General features: G+C 40.3%; 1 protein-coding gene across 7 annotated transcripts in view; it reads right to left on the bottom strand.

Annotated features, from left to right (window-relative positions):
- The window catches only part of CAMSAP2 (calmodulin regulated spectrin associated protein family member 2), a 113,096-nt gene extending 87,979 nt beyond the window's left edge, over positions 1-25,117 (bottom strand). For 5 of the 7 annotated variants that reach the window (XM_030302232.1, XM_030302231.1, XM_030302233.1 and 2 more), the window contains exons 1-2: positions 24,723-25,116; positions 2,838-3,097 (exon numbers count right to left, since the gene is read on the bottom strand). In XM_030302232.1, coding sequence (XP_030158092.1) covers positions 2,838-3,097; positions 24,723-24,861 — 399 coding nt within the window. In that variant the 5' untranslated portion in view covers positions 24,862-25,116. Of the gene's footprint in view, positions 1-2,837; positions 3,098-24,722 lie in introns of all 7 variants that reach the window. The other 2 variants (XM_030302230.1, XM_030302236.1) reach the window with 2 other exon arrangements.
- Between the last annotated feature and the right edge of the window lie 1,652 nt (positions 25,118-26,769).

Below are 26,769 nucleotides of genomic sequence, written 5' to 3'. Positions count from 1 at the left end.
GTTTTATGCATATACTGGTTTCTGATTTCTAACATTCTTTCTGGCTATAAAATTCTGTGAATTTAAGATTTTATGACACTGATCAAATCCCCCAGCCCAACCTGACGATACTGAATGCAATTCACATGCAAATTCATTTTGCTATGGAAGAAAGTTCAAAATCTTCTCTGTACTTTAAGTTGTCTTTTTCAGCATTTGGCTCCATTTGCTATAATCCCTCAATTTTCACATTATCCTAAATACCAGTATTTATTTTGGCAAGTAATTTGACAGATAACATGATTTGGGCTACAATACTTTTGGTTGAAAGATATTCCCCTATGATTTTAGTGTATACAACTCCTCCTCTGGTAACCATTCAGTCATACACTTAATGCTGATTCAAACACACATTAAGGTCAGTTCTCAGAACAGTATGCATTCTAACACTGTGTATATTCTTTTCATTTGTGTCTTACAATATTTATAACATTCAACAGGCAAATCATAACTACAATCCCTTCTAACAATCCTACAGATGATGATTATGGGCTGAATGAATTTTAATACATTATAATTATTAACTGGCTTTAAAGCAGTTCTGAAATACTTTCCCATTGATGTAAATATAGAAGAAAACACTTTAAAGGTTATACTCTCAAAACAGGTCTATAAAAGCACGGTGATAAAGAAAAAAAAAAACACATGTTCTCCAACATGTGTTCTCATTTTTCAAAAAAAAAAGGCATTTTTCTCAATCTTCACCTACCCAAAATTAATAAAAACTGCTTAGTCAAACTTGCCTTCTAGTTACGTTGATACTTTTGCTACCACCACGCAACTCTTTTCCCAAAAGTCTGCAAAGCAACATACAGAGATAAAAAGACCCCAAAAGCACTAAGATAATTTGGAGATGAAAGTGGGGGGCAGAACTGGTAGTCAATACACCCAGTGCAATTAAACACACCATTTTTCATTATACTTCCCAAAAGGCAGGACAAAGAAGGAAAACTGAAACTTACTGCTCTCATCACTCTAAAACAAAACAAAACAAAACAGTTTCTTAAAGAACAGTCTTTAACAGTACTCAGAGACATTTTCTCACATACATTTTAGAAAAACGGTAATATTACACTGTCATCGATCAAAATTTCACAGCAACGGAGAAGCTTTAAATCAAATTGTGAGAAAAGCTGAAAGTATACACCTAAAACACAGGTCAATAAAGGTGACACTGTAAAGAGTCAAGATGATGTAGTCAAATATGAAGTGTCCTAAAAACCCACAGAGAGAAGTTAAAAGCAGACAAACAGCAATTCTGTATCACTTAAGTCACATTCCTTAAACACTATTTCCTGCAATCAAATTTAAATGTGTTCATAGCTATCACCAGGATCAATATAGTGTGAAATAAACCTGATGGTAATGCAACTGGCAGTCTTCCAAACCCCTCATTTTTTAATAGACTGTACAAATACCTTCATATTTTATCTTCACATGCACAAACGGCACTAAGAAAATAATGTAGAAAATGTTAAGTTTGTTTCTTTCTCATTAAAGAGGACCTAAAATACAGAATCTATCCTAAGGACAACTAAGTTACCTGATAGATCAAATGGTGTCTGAAAGGGCAGCTACTAAGCAAACACAGATTCACAAAGTCATTGATGTGCTTTAAAATGATCCACTTGGCCTTGAAATAATGGAAGCAGAAACAATCATAGCAGGAGCATCCAATCCGTGCAGTGATTCTGGAGAGGTCAAACGTGAGGTACTGCGAGGACACTAAGTGGAATTCTGCTCACCCCTAGTGCTGGCAAACCATTCACATATGTGATATGGACACAAAGCACAATATAAAAATCAGAGGGTAACCCACGAGGTGAATGTAGAGTCATCAATGCAAGTTGAAAATCTCGTATCAGCTAATAAACATTCTTAGTTATCCTTAATAATTCTATTATGAATCCACAAATTTATTAACTAAATTTTTCTTCGGACATTATTCGCTATTCCTCTTAAGTAACAAAACAGTTTTGTTTTTTTTTTAAAGAAGGAAAATAGGCAGAAAGTAGGTCACCACCTCATTTAGTACTAGATTTGGTAAACTAATTTTTGTTCATCCTTCTTCAACTTCATAATTTCATATATTTCTAAATATATTCTTCTACATATATCCCTCCCTTTCTATTAGTCTCATATAAGAGCATGATTTAATCAAATGTGTTTTTCCTTCTAATACCCTGCTTGATGGTGCTCAGCGTTTTGTGAACTTAGGCGAAAGTAGCACACCAAACTGAAGCAACATACAATGAACCTAAACTTTGAATTTGTCTCCAGAGACTCATGACAAAGCTCCTGCATGCTTGTCCCAGGCCAGCTTAGAGAGCGTCATTCTGTATGTTGTCCACAAGAATGTATCACTAGTCATTAAATAAACTAAAATATATATGATATGCAGAAATTCACCAAGAGGTCATTCAAGCATGCAAATGAACACTCACAAATTTCATCTCTTTCCTAACAAGAATAAAATCAAGGATACATTTTCTATCTCCTCTAAATAGTCTCTATGATGGGAAAATTAAATTTTTAAATTACATAAAAATCACTTTAAAGTAGCTAGAAAGAATTTAATTGTTTCTCCTGGGTATCAGAATGGCACCAAACATTCCAAAATAGTTTATTAAAATCTTCCTTCATTTGGAAACGAGGTTTATAAGAAAATGTTAAGTTTTTAAACTCTAGGCAGAGAGGACAATCCAATCTCAAAACATAATTTCCTCCATTTTACAATACAATTCACACTCAAAAGTATACACTTCAAACTAAGTAACCTTGGGTATACAAAGACTCACCATCTGTATGGGTTTCTTGTGCAGATCTCGTTCAGTTACCAGTTTTTCTTGGTCAGTTACATAAAGACCTTTCTGCGCTAAAGCCTGGATTACAGCATCATGGCCCAGAAGGGGTTTCGCAGCATCACTCTTGAGAATGAGACTCCCAGCACGACAGTATAGTTCAGCCGAAAGAAGTAAATTAACCACGGGTGGTTTGATGTGTTCCTGGTCATACTGATCTGTGTAAAATGGTTCTCGAAGTTCCTCTGGCACATTTTCTATAAAGATTAAGGGGAGGGGGGGAAATTCTTACAATATGTTTATAAAGAAACACAATTTAATAATTATTATGTCACAGAAGATTCCTTCCAAAAATAACAATACCCTTTAACTGAAAAGGTAATTTATTAGAGCTTGGCAGCTAATCTGGAATGGAAAAGAGAAATTTGCTTTACAGAAGATATTGTTCCGAGTATACTCTAAAACAAGATTACAAAGCAAAGAAAAAGTTTTCTAAGTCTAATGACTCTGGGGAAAGTATTCCCACATGCACACTCAAATCCATAGAATGTGATAAAAGATTCCTAAAAACTAATTTCAGCGAATACTCTCACATACAAGCAGTCAACCAGAAAACGCACTCTAACGGCTATTACAGGGGAAGCTAGGCCTTGCCAACTGACAGCATAAAATCACTTAACTGAAGTTGTATAGCTAATCACTTGCAAAGCAGAAGCTGCCTAACTTATTCTCTCCCTCTATCTCAGGCTCTCTGGTCTCTCACCCTTCTTGCTTAGCCTGATGAATCTATTGAGGGGCAGTTACAGCTATAGTTTAAGGGAGAACTACTCTCAAAAATACCTTAAACTAAGGGTGCCTGAGTGGCTCAGTTCGTCAAGTGTCCAACTTCGACTCAGGTCATGATCTCATAGCTTGTGGGTTTGAGCCCTGCATTGGGCTCTGTGCTAACAGCTCAGAGACTGTAGCTGCTTCAGATTCTGTGTCTCCCTCTCTCTGCCCATCCCTGGCTCATGCTCTGTCTCCTTCTCTCTCAAAAATAAATTTTTAAACGTTAAAAAAAAACTTTTTTTTAAATCCCTTAACCTAGAGGCACCTAGGTGACTCAGTCAGTTAAGTGTCCAACTCTGGACTTCAGCTCAGGTCATGATCTCACAGTTCACAAATTCGAGCCCCACGTCAGCTTCTGCACTGGCAGGCAGTGTGGAGTCTGCTTGGGATTCTCTCCCTTCTCTTTGCCCTTCCCCCCACCCCCCTGCCCGACTCTCAAAAATAAACATTTTTTTTTTTTTAAATCCCTTAACCTAGTAAATCACTGTTCTCTCCGCCTTACCCCAAAAATCCCTCCTGGACACCCAACTAACACATTCAGTGGAGACACAGAAAGGAGAGTCTACAAATGGGACATGAGAAGGAAACCAAATTCGTCTGAGTTTCTTTTCTGCTAGCCATTTCCCTTGAAGAATGTCAAGTCCCACTCTCCCAACATCTACTTCTAAATCAACCTCAGGAGCTGCTTTTGCATCTGATGGCAGCCAGATCACTAAAAAGGCAAGACAAACAAAGCACTTCTTAGTGTTTAACAAGGTATCTTGCCTTCCTCTTCCCACTCCTTACCTGTGAGCTGTGCTCTTAATCAAAGCCAACACAAGAATGAGGTTTGTCTTCCAAAAGTAAAGGCAGGCATCTAAGTTAAAAGTTAACATGGAGCCACAATCATAGAACCTGATAGCTCTGGCTAGTCTGGCATGACACTTAGCCATTTCCTTGCCTGCCTTCTCTTTGAAAAGTGAGGTTTTGAGGCCAACCATCCCCCATCACTGATTTTAGGAGTCTTCTGAATAGGCAGCTTTAATATAAGCTCAAAATAAGCCATAGTACTAATCAAAGTGAACATTTTTTAAATGTATTCACAAAGTATTAGTATACTTCTTAGCAATTTTCATCCTAAAGTTTTTGAAGAGTTCCTATTATTTAGAAAAATATTTTCATCATGGGGTGCCTGAGTGGCTCAATCAGTAGAGCATATGACTCTTGCTTTCAACTCAGGTCATAACACCAGGGTCATGGGATTGAGCCCCTCATTGGGCTCCACACTGAGCATGGAGCCTGCTTGAGATTCTCTCTCCCTCCCTCCCTCCCTCCCTCCCTCTCTCCCTCCCTTCCCCTCTGCCCCTCTACCCTGCTCATACTCTCTCTCTCTCTAAAATAAAAAAAGAAAAGAAGAAGAAAAATATTTTCATCAAATATTATAGTAATGATTGCATGTTCATATTATATACCAGCATGGTTCTGAGGAAATCCAAGGAATCAGAAATAATCCGTACCTTCAAGAAGCCAATAATGTACAAAAAGACTAGACAGACAAATAAAGTTAAGCAATTCAGAAACAATGAATGATTGAGCACCAACTGAAAGAAACTAAGTGCTAAATGAACAATTGTTCTAAAGGAACAATTAAGTGCTTAAAGTTCAAAGCAGGAAGCATCATACTGGGCTGACTTGACTTCATCTTAAAGAAATAGGATAGGAAAAATAGGCAGAATTTGCTTAGTCAAAAAACAAAAGTCTATCTAAACAAAGGGAAGAGCAAGGAGAGAGTGGAAGGAAGGAAGGAAGGAAGGAAGAAAGAAAGGATGTGAAGAGATACCAAACTGAACAATTTGGGTGGAGAAAGGCATTCATGTAGGATAGGAGTAAGCAGGAAAGCTGTGATGGGAGGTTCAGATAAGACAAAAGTAATATCTCTTTTAAACACATATATAATAGCCAAACATTTATTTAATAGCTAACAAGGAATTACTTTTAGTTTTAAAGAAGAGTGATATGGGGCGCCTGGGTGGCGCAGTCGGTTGGGCGTCCGACTTCAGCCAGGTCACGATCTCGCGGTCCGTGAGTTCGAGCCCCGCGTCAGGCTCTGGGCTGATGGCTCAGAGCCTGGAGCCTGTTTCCGATTCTGTGTCTCCCTCTCTCTCTGCCCCTCCCCCATTCATGCTCTGTCTCTCTCTGTCCCAAAAATAAACGTTGAAAAAAAAAATTAAAAAAAAAAAAAAATAAAGAAGAGTGATATGACGTTTGGGGACAAATAATCTGGCCTTCAATACTGATGGAGGTAAATATCAGACATAAATAAGGAAATGAAGACAAGAATAAAAGACATGAAAGACTGCTTAGGGGTGCGCCTGGATGGCTCAGTCGGTTGAGCACCAGACTTCGGCTCACGTCATGATCTCAGCTCATGGTTCTTGGGTTCGAGCACCGCATCAGGCTCTGTGCTGACAGCTCAGAGCCTGGAGCCTGCTTCAGATTCTGTGTCTCCCTCTCTCTCTGCTCCTTCTCGGCTCTTTCTCACTCTCTCTCAAAAATAAATAAATGTTAAAAAAAAATTTTTTTTTAAAACTGCTTATAAAACAAACCCAAAAAGGACTCAGGAATAAAGCAAAGGGAGGGGGTGAAGATGGCAAAAACCATTAGGCCTGGGTTACCTGGGAAACAGTGGTATCATTAATAGAAAAAAGAAAATCAGGAAGCACTAATTCTGGAAGCAAGATCATAAACTCGGTTTTAGACATGCTGATTAGAAACGACAGCAAAAATATCCAAAAAGCAGCTGGGGATATAGGACTCTGGAAAGAGGTCAAGAGTAGATGTATCAATTTGGGATTTTGGTGACATCTAAAAATATCATCCTCATTTAATAATTGAAAACACTTCTTCCTTCACAGCCACATTAACCAGTAGTGAGCCAGCCTTAATAGCTGCCTCAGCATGATACATAAGCCCAGTATAAACTACAGAATACAGTACTGGTAAGTTAAATTTAGTATCATAGGAACTAAAAAGAAGCTATTTAGTAGTACAACTCTAAAAGAGAATTTATTTAAGGTAATTATTATAAAATGTAGGCCTAGTAGATTTTTATTTACTGTAACAATAAAGAAAACGACTTATATAGGTGACTTGGTATCTAAACATTAGGTGTGCAAAGAAAAGTGACTACTAACATCATCAGGATTACAAATTTCTCTACCATACCTGTACATCTACCTAACATTCATCTATTGCTTTTACTAATCTTTCTAACAACTTGGTGAAAGCGGCAAATCAGACAATATGCAGATATATATTTAGAATATAGTAACACTAAGGACCTTTGTGTGTCAAGACACTGCCCTAAACATACCTTCTGTCATTCAGTATTAACAATTCTCTTACCCCTATTTTATAGATAAGGAACCCAAGAAAGGTTATCTTGCCAAGGGCACACAGCTGATAAATGCAGTCCTAGCTCTAAGCCATCTAACTAAATAGCTTAAAAAGTAACAACGGTTGGGCACCTGGGTGGCTCAATCAGTTAAGGGTCAGACTTCAGCTCGGGTCAAGAACTCGAGGTTCATGAATTCAAGCCCCACAATGGGCTCTCTGCTGTCCATCAAGAGCCCGCTTTAAGATCCTCTGTCTCCCTCTGTCTCTCTGCCCCTCCGCCACTAGCTCTCTCTCACAAAATATATATATATTTTTTTTTTAAATAACAATGGTTGGCCAACATCACAAGGCTAGAAGGTAGAAGACGTGCAGCTAGGGGCTACTTCCATTTTATTATGGCATACCCACAAACCCAAGTTATGAAGGGGTAAGTTTTAAAAAGATCCCAAGGCAGGGCGCCTGGGTGGCTCAGTTGGTTAAGCATCCAACTTCGGCTCAGGTCATGATCTCACAATTCATGAGCTCGAGACCCACAACAAGCTCTGCACTGATGTTGCAGAGCCTGCTTGGAATTCTCTCTCTCCCCCTCGCTCTCTGCCCCTCCCCCACTCATGCACATGTGTGCTCACTCTCTCTCTCTCTCTTAAAATCAATAATAAACTTTAAAAAAAAAAAAGAGTTTAAAAAGATCCCGACACAAGAAAAAGGGAAAAGATCCACAGCAAGCCAAAGAATATTTCAAAAATATGACAAAAACAGATTTTCCCACTCCCCCAAAAGAATGCAAAACTCCATATTGAGTAATATAAAATAGGTCACTTTCAAAAACAAGTCTTAAAGAACTAAACATGCTTAAAAGACGACTTCAAAAATATCTATCATTTTGCTAACTATACAAAACTAATTTTTTTAAGTTTGGAACTGTAGCACATTGTGAAACAAATGAACTGAAACAGCATTTTAGGAAACAGACAAAATCAAAGATAAAAGGTTTCACCCTCTCCCTCACCTCCAGAACACAAAAGGTAAGAAATTAATGCTTAAGGAATGGATGAGTGAATCACCACTCCTAGAATTGCAAAGGATAAGAGACAAGTTTTTCTTGTGTGCCAGGACTTAAGCAGAACTTACCTTAATCGTATCATAAATCCTAACTAGATCTAAGTTTTGAAATTAACAATCACCTGAAATGCTTGAAGTACAAGTAAAGGGAGTAGACAGTAATTTACTCAAGGCAATTTTCTATAAAGATGGGCTAGTTACTAGTTGCATACATATGCCAGCAAATGATACAGATTTCTTTAAAACAATGAAGAGTAGAGAGGTAAGAGGGGAATGCATTTCAGAAATTATCATAATGCTCGGTCATGTGAATATTGCCTTATTTTCCAAACCTAAAAAATTATTTCTAAAACAATTACTGAGAGAGAACTAGTGAGTTTCAAAAACTCCAACTGAAAATAATCCATAGACCTTGAACTTGAAATTAACCAAGACCTAAAAATGATCAATAACATGGAAAAAAAAAAAAAAAACCAACACTACCAGTAATCAGAGAAAGTTACAATGAGTCATTTTTTACCTACAAAAATGGAAAATTATTTTTAAAACCCACTATTGACAAAGATGTGCTAAAATGAGTACCCTTATACATGACCAGAAGGCAAGGACCAGGTCTATCTTATTCACCAGGATATAAATCCCCAGCACCTAACTTAATGCCTGGTACATGGTAAGCACTCAATACATACCTGACAAATGAATGAAAATGTTATTCTTTAAAAAATATTAGTCATTAGTCTTGTCCTAAAACAACTCTAATATTTCAAAACTCCCCTCAACTCCCAGATTCTGTGCTAATAATCATAACTCATTCCTTGCACCTGCTTAGAAAACTTTAAAGTTATCTCCTAGGCCACGCTTTACTTCTGCAAAGAAGTAAAACGCTCAAAACCAAACCTGTTTTCAGTTAACCTACATTCACTACCATTAGGAGGCAGCACGATATGGGGTACCTGGGTCGCTCAGTCAGTTGAGCAACCAACTCTTAATTTCGGCTCAGGTCATGATGCCAGGGCTGGGTGGGGATTGAGCCCCATGTCGAGGGCTCCATCTGGGGCTCCACACTGAGCATGGAGCCTGCTTAAGATTCTTTCTTTCTTTCTCTCTCTCTCTCCTCCCCTTGCTCTTTTCCCCTGCTCTTTGAAATTTAAAAAAAAGGGGGGGGGGTGGGGCAGCATGATATAGTGGGGGAAAATTGGGGCTTTGGGAAAAGTATGGGCAATGGAGTTTAAAAGGTGAGTCTGAATTTTAGCAGTTACTTGCTAGGGGATTTTGAGTGCACTAATTAACTTCTCTGAGTTCAAGTTTCTCCATATTTTGCACACATACCAGCTCCTCCTCCTCCGGCTTCAACTTCCTCTCCCTCCCCCAGCCCACTATGCTCCAGACACCCAAGTCTTTCTGTTGCTACAGCATGCCAAGTTCACGCCTTTTGGTCTATGCGCTCGCTATTCCCTCTGCTTCTAACATTCCTCAATCTAACCTTCACATAGATAGCTCATTCTATTCAGATGACAGCTAAATGTCACTTCCTCAGATATACCCTCCCTGACCACCCAATCAGTCATCCTATTTTAATTCTCCATATAACAGCTATTACTATCCTATAATATATGTTTGTTTATTTCTGCCTCTTTCCACTACAACGTAACCTCAAGGAGAGCAGGATACTTCTTTGTCCTGTGTCACTAGTGCCTAGAATAATAGTGCCTGGAACACAGCAGGCACTCAAATGTTTACTAAAAGAATGACAAGTACCTAAACACTGAGCTTTGCCTTCAAATGAGATGCCAATTAAAAGTGAACTCCCTCTACCCTTCCACTTACCAAATGACGTGTTAAGTGCTGTTAAGCATTCCTGAGCTTAAATTACCTCCTCCACTCCTCCCACTACCCTGTGAGACTAAAGCACCTCTTCCAAGCCCCAGATCCTTATAAGCCAACTACCCTACCCAACTCTTCACTTGGATGTCACAAAGAAACCCCAAATTCAAAATGGGTGCCAAGTTTCTCACTGACAAGGGGAGCTACAAATATAGGAAGGGACTAGAAATGAACTAGAAAGACTAGAACGAACTCTGTGGTGTTGGGACTAAAATGCCAAGTGTCAGTATGAACACATGGTGTTATGTATCCATCTATATACAGAAAAAGAAATATATTTACTTTATGCTATGTATGCATAGGTGTGTTTCCTAGCTCTGTCTGCTAAACTCCAGTAGCAATCAGCCTAGCACCTATATCTTGGTTAAGGAAATGTCCCTCTGGCTAAACATCTGTCCTTGGGGGCTACCTAGATGCCAACTGGTTTCTGGGTGCCTCCCGGGCACTCTTGCCCAAATCCTATGGGCAGTGCAGAGATGGTTCCATGCAAGGGGGCAGGAGGGTACATCTGTTGGTGGAAAGACAGGTGGCGGTGGCAGCAGTGATGAGAGGGGGTACAAGGGTGGGTCAGCCAAGGGAGAGAAGAGAAAAGGACAAGAAAAAAGAAAGCCAAAGAAGATGGCAGGAGGAGGAATGGATTGGGAAATGGTCTCTAGTTCCTGGATCTCCATCAGTTTTTGCCTGGGAGAAGGTACGTCTCTGTGCACTTTGTTTTTCTTCATACTGTCTGGGTATTCTTGGGACACTGCCAGCACCAGCAGCCATCATCCCAGTCATTCAGACCAAAGGCAGAGGGGATATCTGCTAAATAGGGGCCCACACTCGAAAGGAGGGTATAAGAACCTAAAGAGGGGAGGCAGCCCAGGTGGCCCTTGCAGATAACTGGCTGCCTGTACCACAGGCCAAAGGAGGTTTGGCAAGAGCTAAGACAGTGCCCAAGGAAGGGGCCTGAGCCCCAGCTCAGCATGCAGCTCAGGGTGCTCAGTCTATAAAAGTGTCAACATCATGAAAGACGAAGACAGACTGAAGAACTATTTCAGGTTAAAGGAGACCAAAGAGACAAGTCAACTAACTGCAATGCATGATTCTGGACTGGATCTTGGAATGGGAAAAAAAAATTGCAATAATGACATTAAGATAATTGGCAAATTAGAATTTGGACTGTGGATTAGATAATAATATTGTATCAAAGTTAAGTTTCCTTATTGTTATAATTTTACTGAGATTATATATAAGAAACATCCTTCATTTTAGGGGATAAAGTATTTGGGGGTAGGGGACACAATGTCTCTCATGCATTCTCAAACAGTTCAGAAAATATTATGTGTATATATATATATACACACATGTTTGTGTGGGAGGGAGAAAGAGAATGATAAATGGGACAAAATGTTCACAACTGATAAATCTGGCTAAAGGGTACTCAGGAGTTCCTTGTACTATTCTTACATGTTTGAAATTATGCTGGAAACACTATGAAACCTCAAAATGTCCCAAATCAGTCTTTTCCTCCACATTTGTTCATTTTCCAGCATTCCCCACATCGACAAACTATACCACAATCCATCTAGTTGCCTAAGCCAGAAACCTAGGAGTCATCATTAATGCCTCCTTCTCCTTCAACTCCCAAATAAAACCCATCCCCTTCTCACAGTCTCAACTCACATCTATTGGGCCCAGGCAATCAGTGCTTCTCATGTGAATTACTTCATTTACTCCTAATTGTCTTCACACATCTACTCTTGTCCCTACTCTTGTCAAAGCATTCTCCACCCACTGCTTATAGGCAATAAGCAAATTTGATCATGTCGCACACGCCACCACGAATTCTAGGGTTTTCAATGATTTCCAACTTCTTTAAGGATTAAAATCCTCCCTCCGACCTTAGAAGGAAGATCCCTGTCTCCACCCACCACCTTGTATTATGCATCCCTGCTAGCCACATTCAGTTCCCAACAATCACACTTTCTTACACTTCAGAGCCTTTGCCTTTGCATATTCTGGTCACTATTTAGAATGCTCTTTCTCCCTATTCTTTACCCTTTCAGACTCTTGGGGGCCAGTGACCCACACAGTTTGGCACAAATTCCCCCCAGTTAAGGGAAGGAAGTAGCATTTATTCTGCCTTCTCTGTACCTCAGTGTAACGTACTTTCACTTTCTAGACTCTTCAATTCTACAAAAGAATATGTTTGTAGTTTGTAAAATATAGGTGAAAGCTTTTAAGTATAGATAAGCACTAGTAAGCAAAAAGTTTGTTAAACATAGAATTCAAATATGTTAAATAAAGGTAAGTGGATTGTATCATGTATGTTTAAAAAGAAAAAAAGAATGAAAAAACCCCAAAAGATACCAAATATTCATGAGGTATCTAGACACTAAATATTCATGATATACTAAACATATATGTAAAGCCCTAAATACTCATGCTATATTGAATATGCATGAGACAAACGAACAAGAGACGATGAACACTAAATATACATGAATACTTAATATCCACGAGTCCTTAATTTGGCCACCTACTGGTAACACCCATTCTGGCCTACTTGTCCTCTGACCAAGTAACACAAAGTCCAAGGCTATTCATCAGGCTTATTGGTAACCCACAGCTGTGCCCAGCATGCTTGTTGGCACGCTTATTCCCTGTGTCTGTCTGATAGAGCAAGTGTGTATCACTGGCCTATGTGTCACTGTGGGCCTCCTTGTTGAAACTTCAACTCTGGTCCTGTGACCATACCATCATCATTAGGGAAGGCTAATGTAGCAGAAAGAGATGGACATATAAACACTGTATATTGCAGGATTCAGAGTATGGTTCTTTCTTCCTGCTTGCACTCTATCTTAAATGTGTTAACTTACCTGATCTCTTTCTCCTTGCTTCTCATTGTAAATTGATTTAACAAACCATAGGATTTAACCATTTTAATTAGGTCTGTGAGCTCTTCTTTTCTGTGACCTCTGGAGTAGTTTGCCTGGTAATTTACTTGGAGGCTATCATTTATGAAGGTAATTTCCCACAAAGGGTAACCATATACTAAAAGTTTCTTTTTCTTTTTCTTTCTTTCTTTATTTATTAATTTTTAAGTAATCTTAATGCCCCACACAGACCACAATGTGGAGCTGGAATTCACGACCCTGAGATCAAGAGTCAGACGTTTAACCGACTGAGCCACTCAGGCGCCCCAAAAGAAGTTTCTATTTAAAAGACCTTTCTCACTAATATATGAAATCATGATAGAAAAAGAGACAACTAGACATTAAGCACCTCCTGGTAAAAATACACACCACCTGTGAAGTATGCCAAAAAATAAACTTGAATCTACAGAGTTCTTTAGATCTAACTGCCAATTTATGGAAACCTATTAAATAATACCATGGAGATCCAGACTTGGGAAATTAAAAAAAATTTTTTTTGAATGTTTATTTTATTTTTGAAAGAGAGAGAGAGCGTGTGTGCGCACGAATGCAAACACGGGGAAGGGGCAGAAAGGAAGACACACAACTGGAAGCAGGCTCCAGGCCTGAGCCGTTAGCACAGAGCCTGACACAGGGCTTGAACTCACGAGCTGTCGGATTATGACCTGAGCCAAAGTCAGACGCTTAACCAACTGAGCCACCCAGGCGCCCCCAGAATTGGGAAATTTTAAAGGGCAAACACTCTGGTTCCTCCAGTAAATAAATGGAAGCAAGACAAAATGACACAGAGGAAGAGCCCATATATTTAAAAATTTTCAAAAAAAAAACCTTCAAAAAAAAAAACCTTAAAGAGACATACCAACCAATTGCAAAATATGACCCTTATTTGGATATAGATTGGAACAAATGAAGTGCAAAACAAAAAAATAAAGACGATTTATGAGACAATCAAAGAAATCTTAATACTAAGGATACGGAGTGGTATGACAGACAGTGCTGTGATGATGCCAGTACCATGGTTATATTTAAAAAGAGTATTCCTGACTAGAGATACACACTAATATATTTATAGATGAAATGATACAATGTCTGGGACTTGCTTCAAATAATCAGTGTGGCCAGAAAAATCAATGTAAATGATAAATCAACATTGGCTATGAGTTGATGATCATGGAGGTTGGGTGAAAAGTACATGGCAGTTTACTGTTACTGGACATATTTGATATTTTCTAAAATCAAATGGCTTTGTTTATTTCAAGAGAAAGAAAAAAAAGAAGAGTACACAACTTTCAATGATTAAGAAAGAGCTCTGAGTAGTGTGATATATGGACGTGGATGGATGTGAGGCCTGGAACTACTACAGCCATTTGCTACCATGAGAGAAGACAGCTGGAGAATGAAACTCACACATAAAGAAGGGCATAGCTAGGGGAATCACAAAGAAATGGAAATGGGACCTGATCAAAAGTCCAACTTATCTCAGAATTTTTTTGGTTATATGAGCCAATAAATCCTCTATATTGTAAGCCAATTTGAGTTGGATTTTCTGTTACCACAAGTGAAGATACTCTCATTAACTTTCAACCTACTATGGTCACAGTTTTGCTTCTACATTGCCCTCAACATGTCCTCAGCCAAGTCATCAAAAACTTCATCGGTGTTAACTCAATGGAATTTTATGAGACTTCTTGCTTAATCTGTCTCAGCAGTACCTTATACCTCCCTCATCTTCAGTGTTCTCTTCCCTATGCTTGAGATTCCATACTTCCCTGCCTTGTTTTCCTCTTCTCTGGTTACTCTACGTCTGGCTCCTTTGCTGGCTCTCCTGTGTTAGGTCCCCTTGTCTCTCCTCTGTACTTTCCTTCAAAGTGACTGGCAGTTACTCTTTTTATAACCATGTATGTGTCTCATCCCAAAGATCTTCTAAATTCCACATATGAGTTTTTAAGGCCTAATGCACACACCACCATTTTAGATATTCCTCAAACTCCATGCTGTTCTTTGCACATACACACAACCTGGCTCTCTTCCATTATTCCCTTTCTCAGTAAACAGAAGCAATCTTAACACTCCCCACAATCTCATCTTTGTTCCCACATGCCCAATCACCAAGTCTTATCTTTTACATTCACCCACTTCTTTCCATATCCACTGCTGCAATCCAAATTCAAGTTGTCATCATCTCTCACTTGGACTATGACTTCCTACTTATTTCCCCTTTGCAAATCTTAGTCTCTTTTCAATACATTTTCTACTGTTTTTAAGAGATCTTTTTTTTAATGTGGTAAAATACACATAACATAAAATTTATCATTTTAATCATTTTAAGTGTACTTTAAGAGATCTTTTAACAAGCAGACTTCTGATGATGGCACCTAGCTTTAAATAAATGGCAGTGACTCTGGGTCCAGATGGAAAGGAGACTTTTCACTAGAACTACCCTGACATACCTTTTGAGTTTTCAATCTGTGCCTGTCTCATCTGTTCAAAAAATATTTTGGGGTCAAAAAGTAAATTTTCAAGATATCATCACAATCTTTAGTATGTATTTTTAAAAAATGGAGGTGGCTGGAAAAAAAAGACAAATTTCTGCTATTTCAAAATCTGTTACATTACAAAGTTCTACAAAAATATGAATTAGAGAAAAATTAACAAGGTCAGCAACCCCTTTATTTGAATGTCATCAAAAAAGAGAAGGGAAAACAAGAAGACAGCTGAAAAAGAGAATCTGGAGAGCAGTAGAAAATGCCAGCAGAAAAAAATGAAACCATCTACATTTGACCCTCGAACAACCCAGGGGGTTAAGGGTACCAACTCGACCCCCCCCCCCCCCGCCATGTAGTCAAAAATCTGCATATCACTTTTGACTCCCCAAAAAACTAATTACTAAGAGCCTACCGCCAACCAGAAGCCACACCAGTAATATAAACAGTTAATAACACATTTTACATGTTGTATTATATACTGTATTCTCATAATACCTAACTTTTCTTAATTTTTTTTCAGTATTTCTAGACTATGCAGTTCATCTACAAGTTTTTTCAAACTGTCACAAATCTCCAAAAAGTTTTCCTATATGTTTATTGAGAATAATCTATATATACGTGGATCCACGCAGCTCTAATCCATGTTGTTCAAGGGTCAACTGTACTTTGAAACTTACCGTGGTTGATGACAAACATCTTTTAAAATATTTCAAATGTTTCATCAAATGTCTTTTATCCAAGAGCCTAAAGTACTCAGAATCTGCATGCAATTCCCATTTGAAAAGATTTTTGGGTGTTTTTTAATGTTTACTTTTTTTAAGTTTATTTAGGTTGAAAGAGAGAGAGAGAGAGAGCAGGGGAAAGGCAGAGAGAGAGTGAGAGAGACAATTCCCATTTTAGAGACAGAAAATGGTGTGGGGGCACCTGGGTGGCTCAGGTCATGATCCCAGCTTGTGGGAAGGAGTCCCACACTGGGCTCCACACAAGAGGGTGAATGAAGCCTGCTTAAAATTCTCTTTCTCTCCCCCTCCCTCCCTCTGCCCCTCTCCCCTGCTTCCACTCTCTCAAAAATTTAAAAAAGAAAGAAAGAAAGAAAGAAAGAAAGAAAGAAAGAAAGAAAAGAAGAAGAAGAAGAAGAAAAAGAGGAAGAAAAAGAAAAAGAAAAAGAAAAAGAAAAAGAAAAAGAAAAAGAAAAAGAAAAAGAAAAAAGAAGGGGCACCTGGGTGGCTCAGTCAGTTAGGCATCCAACTTCAGCTCAGGTCACATGAGTTCGAGCCCTGCATCAGGCTTGCTGCTGTCAGCACAGAGCCTGCTTCAGATCCTCTGTTCCCCTCTCTCTCTGCCCCTCTCCTGCTCACTCCCTCTTTCTTTCTCTCTCAAAAAGAAATAAACATTTTAAAAAAGAAAAAAGAAAAATGGTGTGAAGGAGAGAGCTGGGAATTGGTGAATATGGCACTTCCAAAATACCTTTTTAAGATCGTACACGCACACTCCCAGGAACCTATGTTTATGAAATATGGAGTGCAGAGATGAACACTTATTCCGGTTAACGGAAATTCCATCTCTTTACCTTAAGAAAACAGAATACTCCACAAACATTACTAGGCATAATACCGCAGAGTACAGCTGTAAGGATTACAGAACGAGCTCAGTGGCCTCCCTACTGCTACATATGCCCAGCCTCTAGTTTGTCTAGTTTGTAGTGAAAAATACTTTCAATAAAAATAATTCTCTGAAGTTACTATAAGAAATATAATCCCATTCCACACTGCGCACAGAATATGTAAAGGTAGCCTAAGTGTGAGACTGATAAATTCTAACGCTTCCCAATTTTTTCTTCTAGTGAACTCAAAGCAGCATGCACATGCTTATTACCATGACTATGCAGCAAGTAGGGAAACCAAGACAAAGAGTACTTCAGGAAAATGCCCCAGAAAAAAAAGGGAATAAGTGGTAGTATGAGAACTGCAAAGATACTACTGTACAGGCCTTTAATCTAAAATGTTATGTTGATGAAGAACAATGTTAAAGAAGGAAAGGAAAAACTGTGCAAGGCACAGGATGGAAAGTGATCAATGTCATAAATGAAAACAACTTTTATCTCAGCTAAAGAACCAAGCTTGTCACTACAATAAATATGTAACATTTAAGTATTATTATTTGTTGTCCATCGATGAATAAAGAAGATGTGGTATATATATACAATGGAGTATTACTTGGCAATCAAAAAGAATGAAATCTTGCCATTTGCAACTACGTGGATGGAACTGGAGGGTATTATGCTAAGTGAAATTATTCAGAGAAAGACAAATATCATATGACTTCACTCATATGAGGTCTTTAAGAGACAAAACAGATGAACATAAGGAAAGGGAAACAAAAATATACAAACAGGGAGGGGGACAAAGCATAAGAGACTCATAAATATGGAAAACAAACAGAGGGTTACTGGAGGGAATGTGGGAGGCGGGATGGGCTAAATGGGTAAGGGGCATTAAGGAATCTACTCCTGAAATCATTGTTGCACTATACGCTAACTAATTTGGATGTAAATTAAAAAAATAAAATTAAAAATAAAGTATTATTATTTGTAATGTACCAATGGAAAAGGTCCATAAACTAGTATACATGGAAAACTAGATAAAGAGATGGAATTTCCGTTAACCGAAATAAGTATTCATCTCTGCACTAAATTAGGGAGGGGGAGGAGACTCTGAAATGACAGACCAATGCTAAATATATTTTATATTTCTGTACTAATTTATCAAATACCAGGTTTGTTGAAGATTAAATAAACTTTAAAAAATTTTTTTACATTTATTTATTTTTGAGAGACAAAGACAGAGCACGGTGGGGGAGGGGCAGAGAGAGAATGAGACACAGAATGCGAAACAGGCTCCAGGCTCTGAGCTGTCGGCACAGAGTCCAACACAGGGCTCAAACCCACAAACCGCAAGATCATGACCTGAGCCAAAGTCGGACGCTTCAGGGACTGAGCCACCAAGGTGCCCCAGATTAAATAAACTTTCAATTCCGCAAAACAAACTTAACACTTATATTTGAAAGGTTTTCATGCATTCATGCCTTCACTTCCAATACTATACAATTGTAATGAACTACTGGAGTTCCTGGGTGGCTTGGTCAGTTAAGCATCTGACTTTGGCTCAGGTCATGATCTCGTGGTTCATGGGTTCGAGCCCCACATCGTGCTCTGTGTAGACAGCTCAGAGCCTGGAGCCTGCTTCGCATTCTGTGTCTCCCTCTCTCTCTGCCCCTCCCCTGCTTGCACTCAATCTCTGTCTCTCTCTCTCTCTCAAAAATAAATAAACATTAAAAAAATAAAATTGTGATGAACTACAGAAAGCATATATAACATAGAGGTTAAAATACAAATTTTAGTATCATAAAGGCTTAGACTATAATTCTGGTTCCACCACTTACAAGTTGATCAAAAGCAAGTTATTTAAGCCCTCTAAACCTGTTTGCTCATTAACAAAAAGGGCAAACTATCCAATTTCCTAAATTCTTATGTTCCATTTGAATACTTCTGAAATCAGGATGTCTTACAATTAATTTGGACTTTAATGTACAAAAACCCTTTTTAAATTGCATGTATATCTTAAAATCGTTATGGCAATGGTTCTCAAGCTGGGGTCATTTGGCCTCCCAGGAGACATTGAGAAAGTCTGGAGACATTTTTGGTTGTCACACCTGGAAATGACGGTGGAGAATACTACTGTCAACTAGGCCAAGGATGCTGCTAAAATCCTACAATGCATAGGACGGCCCTCCACAAAAAAGAATTACCCAGCCCATAGTTCTGTGGTTGGGAAACCTTGCTTTAGAGTTATAGAAGAAATAAAATGGTTTCCACTTAATAGGGTCATTCTCAGAATTAAAAGAAATAAATATAAAATGTTCAAAATTGTACTTAGCACAAAGTATGTGTTTAACAAATTAGTCATAGCACTTTTTCAATCCAATATGCTTAGAATAATTTATCTACAAAATAAATACCAAATTCCTCAACCTGGCTCTTCAAACAATTCTGTTCCAATCTACCTTTCAAGCTGGATCTCCTACTACACTTCATTACATAAACCTCCCCAATCCTACTGGTCTATGTTGGTTTCAGAACTCCATGCCTGCACAAACTATCTCCTCCATCTACAATGCCTACTTTCCATTCAGCCTGACTCACCTCAGGATCAAGTCTAACTACCACCTCCACTTCAGAGGTCTTCCTTCACAGATCACTGACGCTGGTGGTACCCTTTCCCCCTCCCTACCTCTCCCTCCCTCTGAATGTCACCATTCCAGTTACATGGCCCTTATATATTTCCTGAACTCTACTACAGTCACAACCTATATCACATCTCCCTTATCAGAACGGCATGCATGGTTTAAAAACCTATAGGTGCGCCTGGCTGGCTCAGTCAGTAGAGCATGTGACTCTTGATCTTGGGCCTGTGAGTTCAAGCCCCACACTGGGTGTAGAGATTACTTAAAAAAATAAAATCTTTAGGAGTGCCTGGGGGGCTCAGTCGGCTAAGCATCCAACTCGATCTCAGCTCAGGTCTTGATCTCAGGGTCATGAGTTCAAGTCCCGCATTGGGCTCCACACTGGGCATGAAGCGTACTTAAAAAAAAGAAAAAAGAAATAAAAATAAAATAAAATCTTTAAAAAAATAAAAACAAAATAAAAACCTACAGCATTTGACACTGTTAATGAGACCACCCTCTTGAAATTTTTCCTTCCAGGGCCTCAGTATTATTATACTTTCTTAATTCTCTTTCTAACTCTCTGATTGCTTTAATTCTGCCTCCTTTTCTTCAGCACCCCCTCTCAAAGTAAAGTGTTCACTACCCTACATTCCATCACCCTCACATCTACTACAATTTCAGTTACATTTTATGCACAGAAGACCCTGAAATTATTATTTCTATCCTCAACTTACCAATCATACTCCATATCTACATTATTAGCTACCTACTTTATTGGATTTCTCAGATAAGATATTTGGGCAACATGGGGCTGCCTGGGTGACTCAGTCAGTCTGTCCAGACTCTTGATTTCAGCTCAGGTCATGATCTCATGGTTCGTGGGATCAAGCCCCAAGTTGGGCTCTGCACTGACAGCCTGGAACCTGCTTGAGATTTTCTGTCTCTGTCTCTCTCTGTGTCCCTCCCCAGCTCTATAAACTGAATGGCTCTGGATGAGTTCCCTAAACCTCTGAGCTTCATTCTCCTCATCAGTAAAATTGGAATGATTAATAGTTTCCATCTCTTAAAAGCTGTTATGAGAATTAAAATTATGTAATACATGCAAAGTGCCTGATACACAGCAAGTACTTAATAAATATTAGCAGCTTTATCATTTCCACTCTACTATAAGCTTTCTTGATATCTTGCCTTAACTCCTGCAATAACTTCCCTAACTGGCCTCTCTGCTATTAGTCTTTCTTAACCACAATGCCACCCGTTGTCATCACAACCTACACATGTATATAAATTAGAGCTTACATAGGATTTTGACAGCAAAATGTGTTTGGACAAATGATTTTATACTATTAAACTAAACAGTATGAAAAGGAGAATGATTTTTTTTAAAAAGAGAGAATAAGGGGCACCTGGGTGGCTCAGTTGGTTAAGTGTCCAACTTCAGCTCAGGTCATGACCTCGCGGTTCCTGAGTTCAAGCCCCTCATCAGATCTGTGCTGACAGCTCAGAGCCTAGAGCCTGCTTCAGATTCTGTGTCTCCCTCTCTCTCTGCCCCTCCCCTCCTTGTGCTCTCTCTCTCGCTCTCGCTCTCTCTCTCTCAAAAACAAACATTAAAAAAATTTTTTTAAAAAGGGAGAATGATAGTTGATAAAGTTGAAATGATATATTAACACTAGGAAGTGGGCCTTAAATTCCATGTTAAGAATTTCAAATTCAAGAATTTCATAAAGAGGTTTTGTACCCACCATTTTCCCTAAAAGATTTAGAGGAGCAGAACATTTAAAGCAAACTCAGCAATATCATTGCTTAAATGGGTTAAGCTGTTCAAATACAGCAGAGACAGTACAGCTTAACTTGCCCTTTTGGAATTTGCTTCAAGTAATGAGCATCTGTTTATTAAAATTCATCTACACAAACTTATTCTTCATTTGATCAAAACTGTATCTGTGTTATTCTACAAAATAAGCTATTAAGATTTGGGCTATTTGGACTATTTTCAATGTAATGAGAAGAATATAATTCAAAGCTTCAGAAATAAGACTTCAAATGAAGTAAAAACTCCAACTGCTTTCTAGGTATTACAATACTAGTGCTTTATTTATTTTGTATGGTTCAATAACTTCATTCTATGTCCATCATTGATTTCTAGCTATCATTTTAAATGACTTTCCAACACATATGATTCTAAAATTGACTACTTTTTAATATATCAAAAGTTAGAAAGTTTCTCATAGAGAGAAACTAAATTAATAACTGAAGATTCTTATATCATCGTTAAAGAAGCAATTTGGTAAATCACAACTTCAAATTGGGCTAATATTTTTGAAAGATTAACTGAATACCCTTAGGTAATACCTTTGAAATATGTTGTCTGTTAACATTTGCCGCTTAAATGTTTGCAGAAAATGAAGAAAAAAGATTACATAAAAAAAATGAAGTGACTTTTCTTCTGTTCACTCCATATAAATGTACACTTTGAAAGTCTGTTGATTAAAGAATAAACAAAATGTACAAACATAACATTCTCAATAACATATTAAATTCTGTTACTAAGTCACCCTCTTAAGGTCTTCTAACTTTGGTTCTCATTCCATTTTGAGTATGATCTTTTTATCCATTCCAACTGTTACCAAGGCAAATGTAACCAAGTACCAATAATATTCATCTAAGCCTTCAGAGAGTATGTTAAGAGTTGACCACTCTTTAAAGAAAATAAAAAAATAAATAAGACTTCTAACATGTACTATGTGCACATTTTTCACACTCTGCACAGTGGTATAAAGAGCAAAGACTTCAGAGTCAGAAAGACCTGAGCTGGCATGCAAAATCCACCACCTGCCAGATGTTTAATCTCAAACAAATTAAAAGCTCTGAACCTGTTCCCTCATCTGTAAAATGAGAACAGTATCTACCTCGAGGGTTGCTGTAGGAGTAAATGAAGCAATGTACTTAAAGTACTAGGCATACAGCAGGTATACCCTGCCCCCACCAATGCCATACCCTTGGGAGTCAGTCAAATGAAATCGTATCTCCACCCTTACTAAAAGTGTGATAGTAGGAAAGTTGTTTAACCTCCCTGTGCACTGGCATCCTCATTTTTTAAAAATGGGGAACAAACTCCTACATCCCAGACTTGCTGTGAATCCCTAATGTATAATTTCATGCAAAGCATCTAGCAGAGTGCCTGGCACACAACAGATTCCATTGATATTAGATTCCTTTCACTTCCTTTCTTTTTAAGTGTGTTCAATATGTGTTCCTCAAGCGGTCCAGAATCTGGCAAACTTGCCTGACATATATCCCGAAAGTAGGCCATTTTCTGGTTAGTAGCCTTTGTGAATCGAGGGCAACATTCTGACATCTGTACTATGAGCATCCTCTCAGTTTCAGAAGGAAAGAAAGTATCCGTGTTATTCCCCTACCTTCCATTTCATACACATTGCTTTTCCACATAGGTCACCACGTAAATTTCCCTCTGTCTTTCCAAAATACTTAAATAGCTTTCATTTCTCCTCCAAATGGATATCAGCCTCAGCATGCTGCTTACGTTAAAACCAAAATACATCTATTATTCTCATTGCTGATATCAATGGTGCCAGAAAATAAAAATACACGGACACTTTGTGCTTCTTCCTTCCTATGTGTTACTCTACACATTTAGTTCCAAATAAATCTTTAAAATGTAAATTATTTCAAGATGAGTTTCAATTACACTTACTCCTGATGCCAGTTTTAAAACCTTAACATCTTTCTACTTCAATATCAAAATATGAGAATTTAAATAAAACAAAGTTGTCATAAACATAAAATCACGTTAAAGTTTCCTTCAAAATGAATTAAAATAATTTCCCAAACACTGAGATTCCTTTGCTAGTTAACTAAAATGTGCAGCTCTGAAAACATCCAGCTATGGATGATGTTTAAGAAGAATGAACGAAAGCATTAACCCCCATATTTTCACAGCCTTCAGAGTGGAAATAAGTCATTCTCCTCCCACAAAAAATTAAAAAAAAAAAAAACAACACCCAAACTTAGATTTATTTAACATCTGGAGAAATATCTGCAAAAACTGAGAAACTTTTCAACCAATATTTTACACATCCAAACTTTATTAACTAGGGCAGAGAAACCTTACAAAATGATCCCTGAAGTTATCAGAGGAAATTTCCTTACACGAGCATCTTCCTATGAAAAGCTCTCTAATTTTTTCAGGGCTCTACAACATGGGTTCCTGAAGCAACAGCTAAGGAATTACAACAGGAGGCCCTTTTCCTGTTATTTTGCAAAGACTGGGTAACGGAGAGAATGTTTAATTGCTACCCCACTGTACAATCTGTGTCAACAGCACATGCCCTCAAAGAAACTCGACTATTAAAAAAAAAAAAAATCCCATAGTAGGGAGTGTTTGTTTCTCTTAATTTATGAAACCAAGATACCGTTGGTAAAAGGAATATATCTCACTGATAATAGGAAATGAAAACAGCATCCCACAATCAGCAAGCTGAATATTGGTTTTAAATAAGTGGTTTAATAGAGCCTGGAATGTGTAGGGAAGGATGATACAGGCTGAGAATGACAACAAAAATCAACACTGCACTTCGACACAGGCCACCTTACATTCTAGGAAGCCTGAACAGCAGCCATCATTACAAATGTCAAAATCAATATAGTACTAGGTGCCGTCCACGTCCTTCAATAATCAAAGAAACCAGCTCAAATTTCTTGGTGGTGTAATCACAATTATGACCGAGGGGGAAATGTACGCAGCACGACGAGGCAAATAACCACAAAACCGCCCCAAGTAAAAACAAGATAAAACAGCTTACTGAACACAACAAAACACCTCTGCTACCCAATAAAAGAAATCTGGGTAAAATCCCACCTGACCATTCAGGAGCACCTGGCTGAAGACCAAACCTGCCTAATTTCTCCTTTCTTTCTTGTCTTCCCAGTCCCCCATCATCTCCCTGAACCTGTGCGAGAACACACGCACCGAGGGGGCATCCGATGATCGGAGACAAAAAAAACAAACAAACAAAAAAAAAAAAAACAAAAAACCGGGATGTGTACATCCTAAGGAGAAAGACGGAAGGGAAGACGCCACTTACCTGTCCCAAAGGCTTTGGCCACCAGCCAGGCCAGATTGCAGGCGATTTTGGCCCTGGAGAAATCATAGTGGTCAAAGGGCTTGATGGCTGGAACAATGAACGTCTTTCTCATCTCCCTGGGGTCTGCAGCATCCCCCATCTTTCACGGCGGCTCGTCGGGAGGTCCGGGCTCTAACCTTCACATGGTGTGGCCGCGCCGCCGCGGGGGTCGGGAGCGGACGAGGGAAGGGCTCAAACCATCGGGGCCGGGGCGAGGCCCGCCCGGGCGGCGACGGGGGAGGAGAAGCTCAGCTGTCCGCGCCGCGATCCTGCCGCCTCCCGCGGGAGCCGCCGCCGCTCCTCCCGGGCATAGGAATGTGACGGCGCAGCGTCCGTCCGTCGGTCCGTCCGCCCGCCCCGCGCCGGCGCCCCGCCGAGCCACCCGCCCCGCGAGCGCGCGTGTGAGCGAGGCCGCCTCCCCTTTGTCTCCGTTTAGTCACACGGGCTGGGGGGGAGGGGGGAGGCTGGAAGGGCCCGGAATTTTAAGGAGGGGGGGGAGGCTTTAACAATCACGTTGTGGAAAATGTCCCCGCCATCGCGGTGCCCGCACGCCCCCGCCTCCCCCTTCCCTTCCCGCGGAGCGCGGAGACCCCTCAGGCCCCGGCGGGCGGAGGGACGAGCCGGGCGCGCGGGACGGGGTGGGCGCCCCCCCCACCCCCCCGCAGCGCAGCCCGGTCGGGGGCCGCCGGAGACCGAGCGGAGGAAAACGTCAAAATCACTGCGGCTCCCAGGCCGCCGGCGGCGCGGCCCCTCCTCTGCGCTCCCCTCCCGTCGCCGTCTCCTCCTTCTCCGGCCGCCGTCTCTGCCGCCGCCTCCCGGGCCTTCCTCCCTGCGGACGGCGAAGGCGGCGGCCCGCGAGAGGCCGTGAATCCCGGGCTCTCAGTCCTGCCTTATCAGCTATGCCCCCTCGTATTTTTTCCCCCCTTCTGCCGCCCGGCTCGGTCGCTCCCCGTCAGCCGCCGCCGCCGCCGCCGCTGCGGTTTTCCGGCTGCCGCACTGGATGGAGCGAGCAGATGCGGGCACTGAGCATGCGCGCCGGCGCCGCTCGGGCCTGCGCCCCCGCCCCGCTTCCCTCCGGCCGCCGAGATCCCGGCCGCGCGCCAGCCCGGCCCTCTGAGCATGCCCAGCCTCGCTCCCGCCCGCGCCCCGGCTTCGGTGCGGCTGTTTTTTAATCATCGCTTCGGAGCGCTCGCCTGAGTGGACATCCTCCTCGTCTCTGGCGTTTGGCTGCTGCGGCTGCTGCTTACACTGCTGGAAGAGGAAAGGGAAGGAAGGGAGGGGAGGGAAAGGCCTAGCAATAGCTCTCGTACTTTAGCGACCCAGTGGCGAGGCAAAGAGCGCTGACATTTGTTAAATGCTTGTTATGGGTCACACAGCCTGCTGCGAAGCTGAAGTGCGTGAAGCCCGTTTAGAGCTCGAGGTGACCCTACAGGGTTAGGTGTCCTCGCTGGTTGACCACGAAATTATAGAGATGAATGGCGTTGGCTGCGTTGATGCAGGCACACCCGGACGGGGCTTCGCCAGGATTGAGAACCTGCGAGGCTCCACACCTGTGTTAATTTCATTACATCAGGATATTCTTCTTGACTCGATGCTCTCCGTTTAAGCGCTCTCTCTAGGTGAGGGAGCGCATCTGCCAATGCCTGTCTGTTTCCTCCAAATAAAGCATAAATTCTTTCACACAGCAAACTGCCACCCACCGTGATCTGGCATCGACAAACCTGTATGGCTTCATTTTGTCAGAGCTGCTCTCCATTTTCCCAGAAGGGCACGTGTTCTCAGGTCTCCGTGTCCTCGCTGTGGTCCCTCTGTCCACCTGGCTTACTCCTACTTGACAAGCCTCTTCACAGTGATCACTTCCTCCAAGAAGCCTTCCCAGACAGTTCCTGACACATCCCAGTCAGGGCTGTCACATAGGTTCCCCTACTGTTCCCAGAGCACCCTGTTCTCATGGGCTGTCTTTCCTACTGGTGACAGGGTTTTTCGCCAGCACCTGTACATTGCTCAG

The sequence above is a fragment of the Lynx canadensis genome, chromosome F1 (assembly GCF_007474595.2).
Source record: "Lynx canadensis isolate LIC74 chromosome F1, mLynCan4.pri.v2, whole genome shotgun sequence".
NCBI classification, from domain to species: domain Eukaryota; kingdom Metazoa; phylum Chordata; class Mammalia; order Carnivora; family Felidae; genus Lynx; species Lynx canadensis.
The sequence above is the reverse complement of the archived record's forward strand: the minus strand, read 5'-3'. Positions and strand labels throughout refer to the sequence as shown.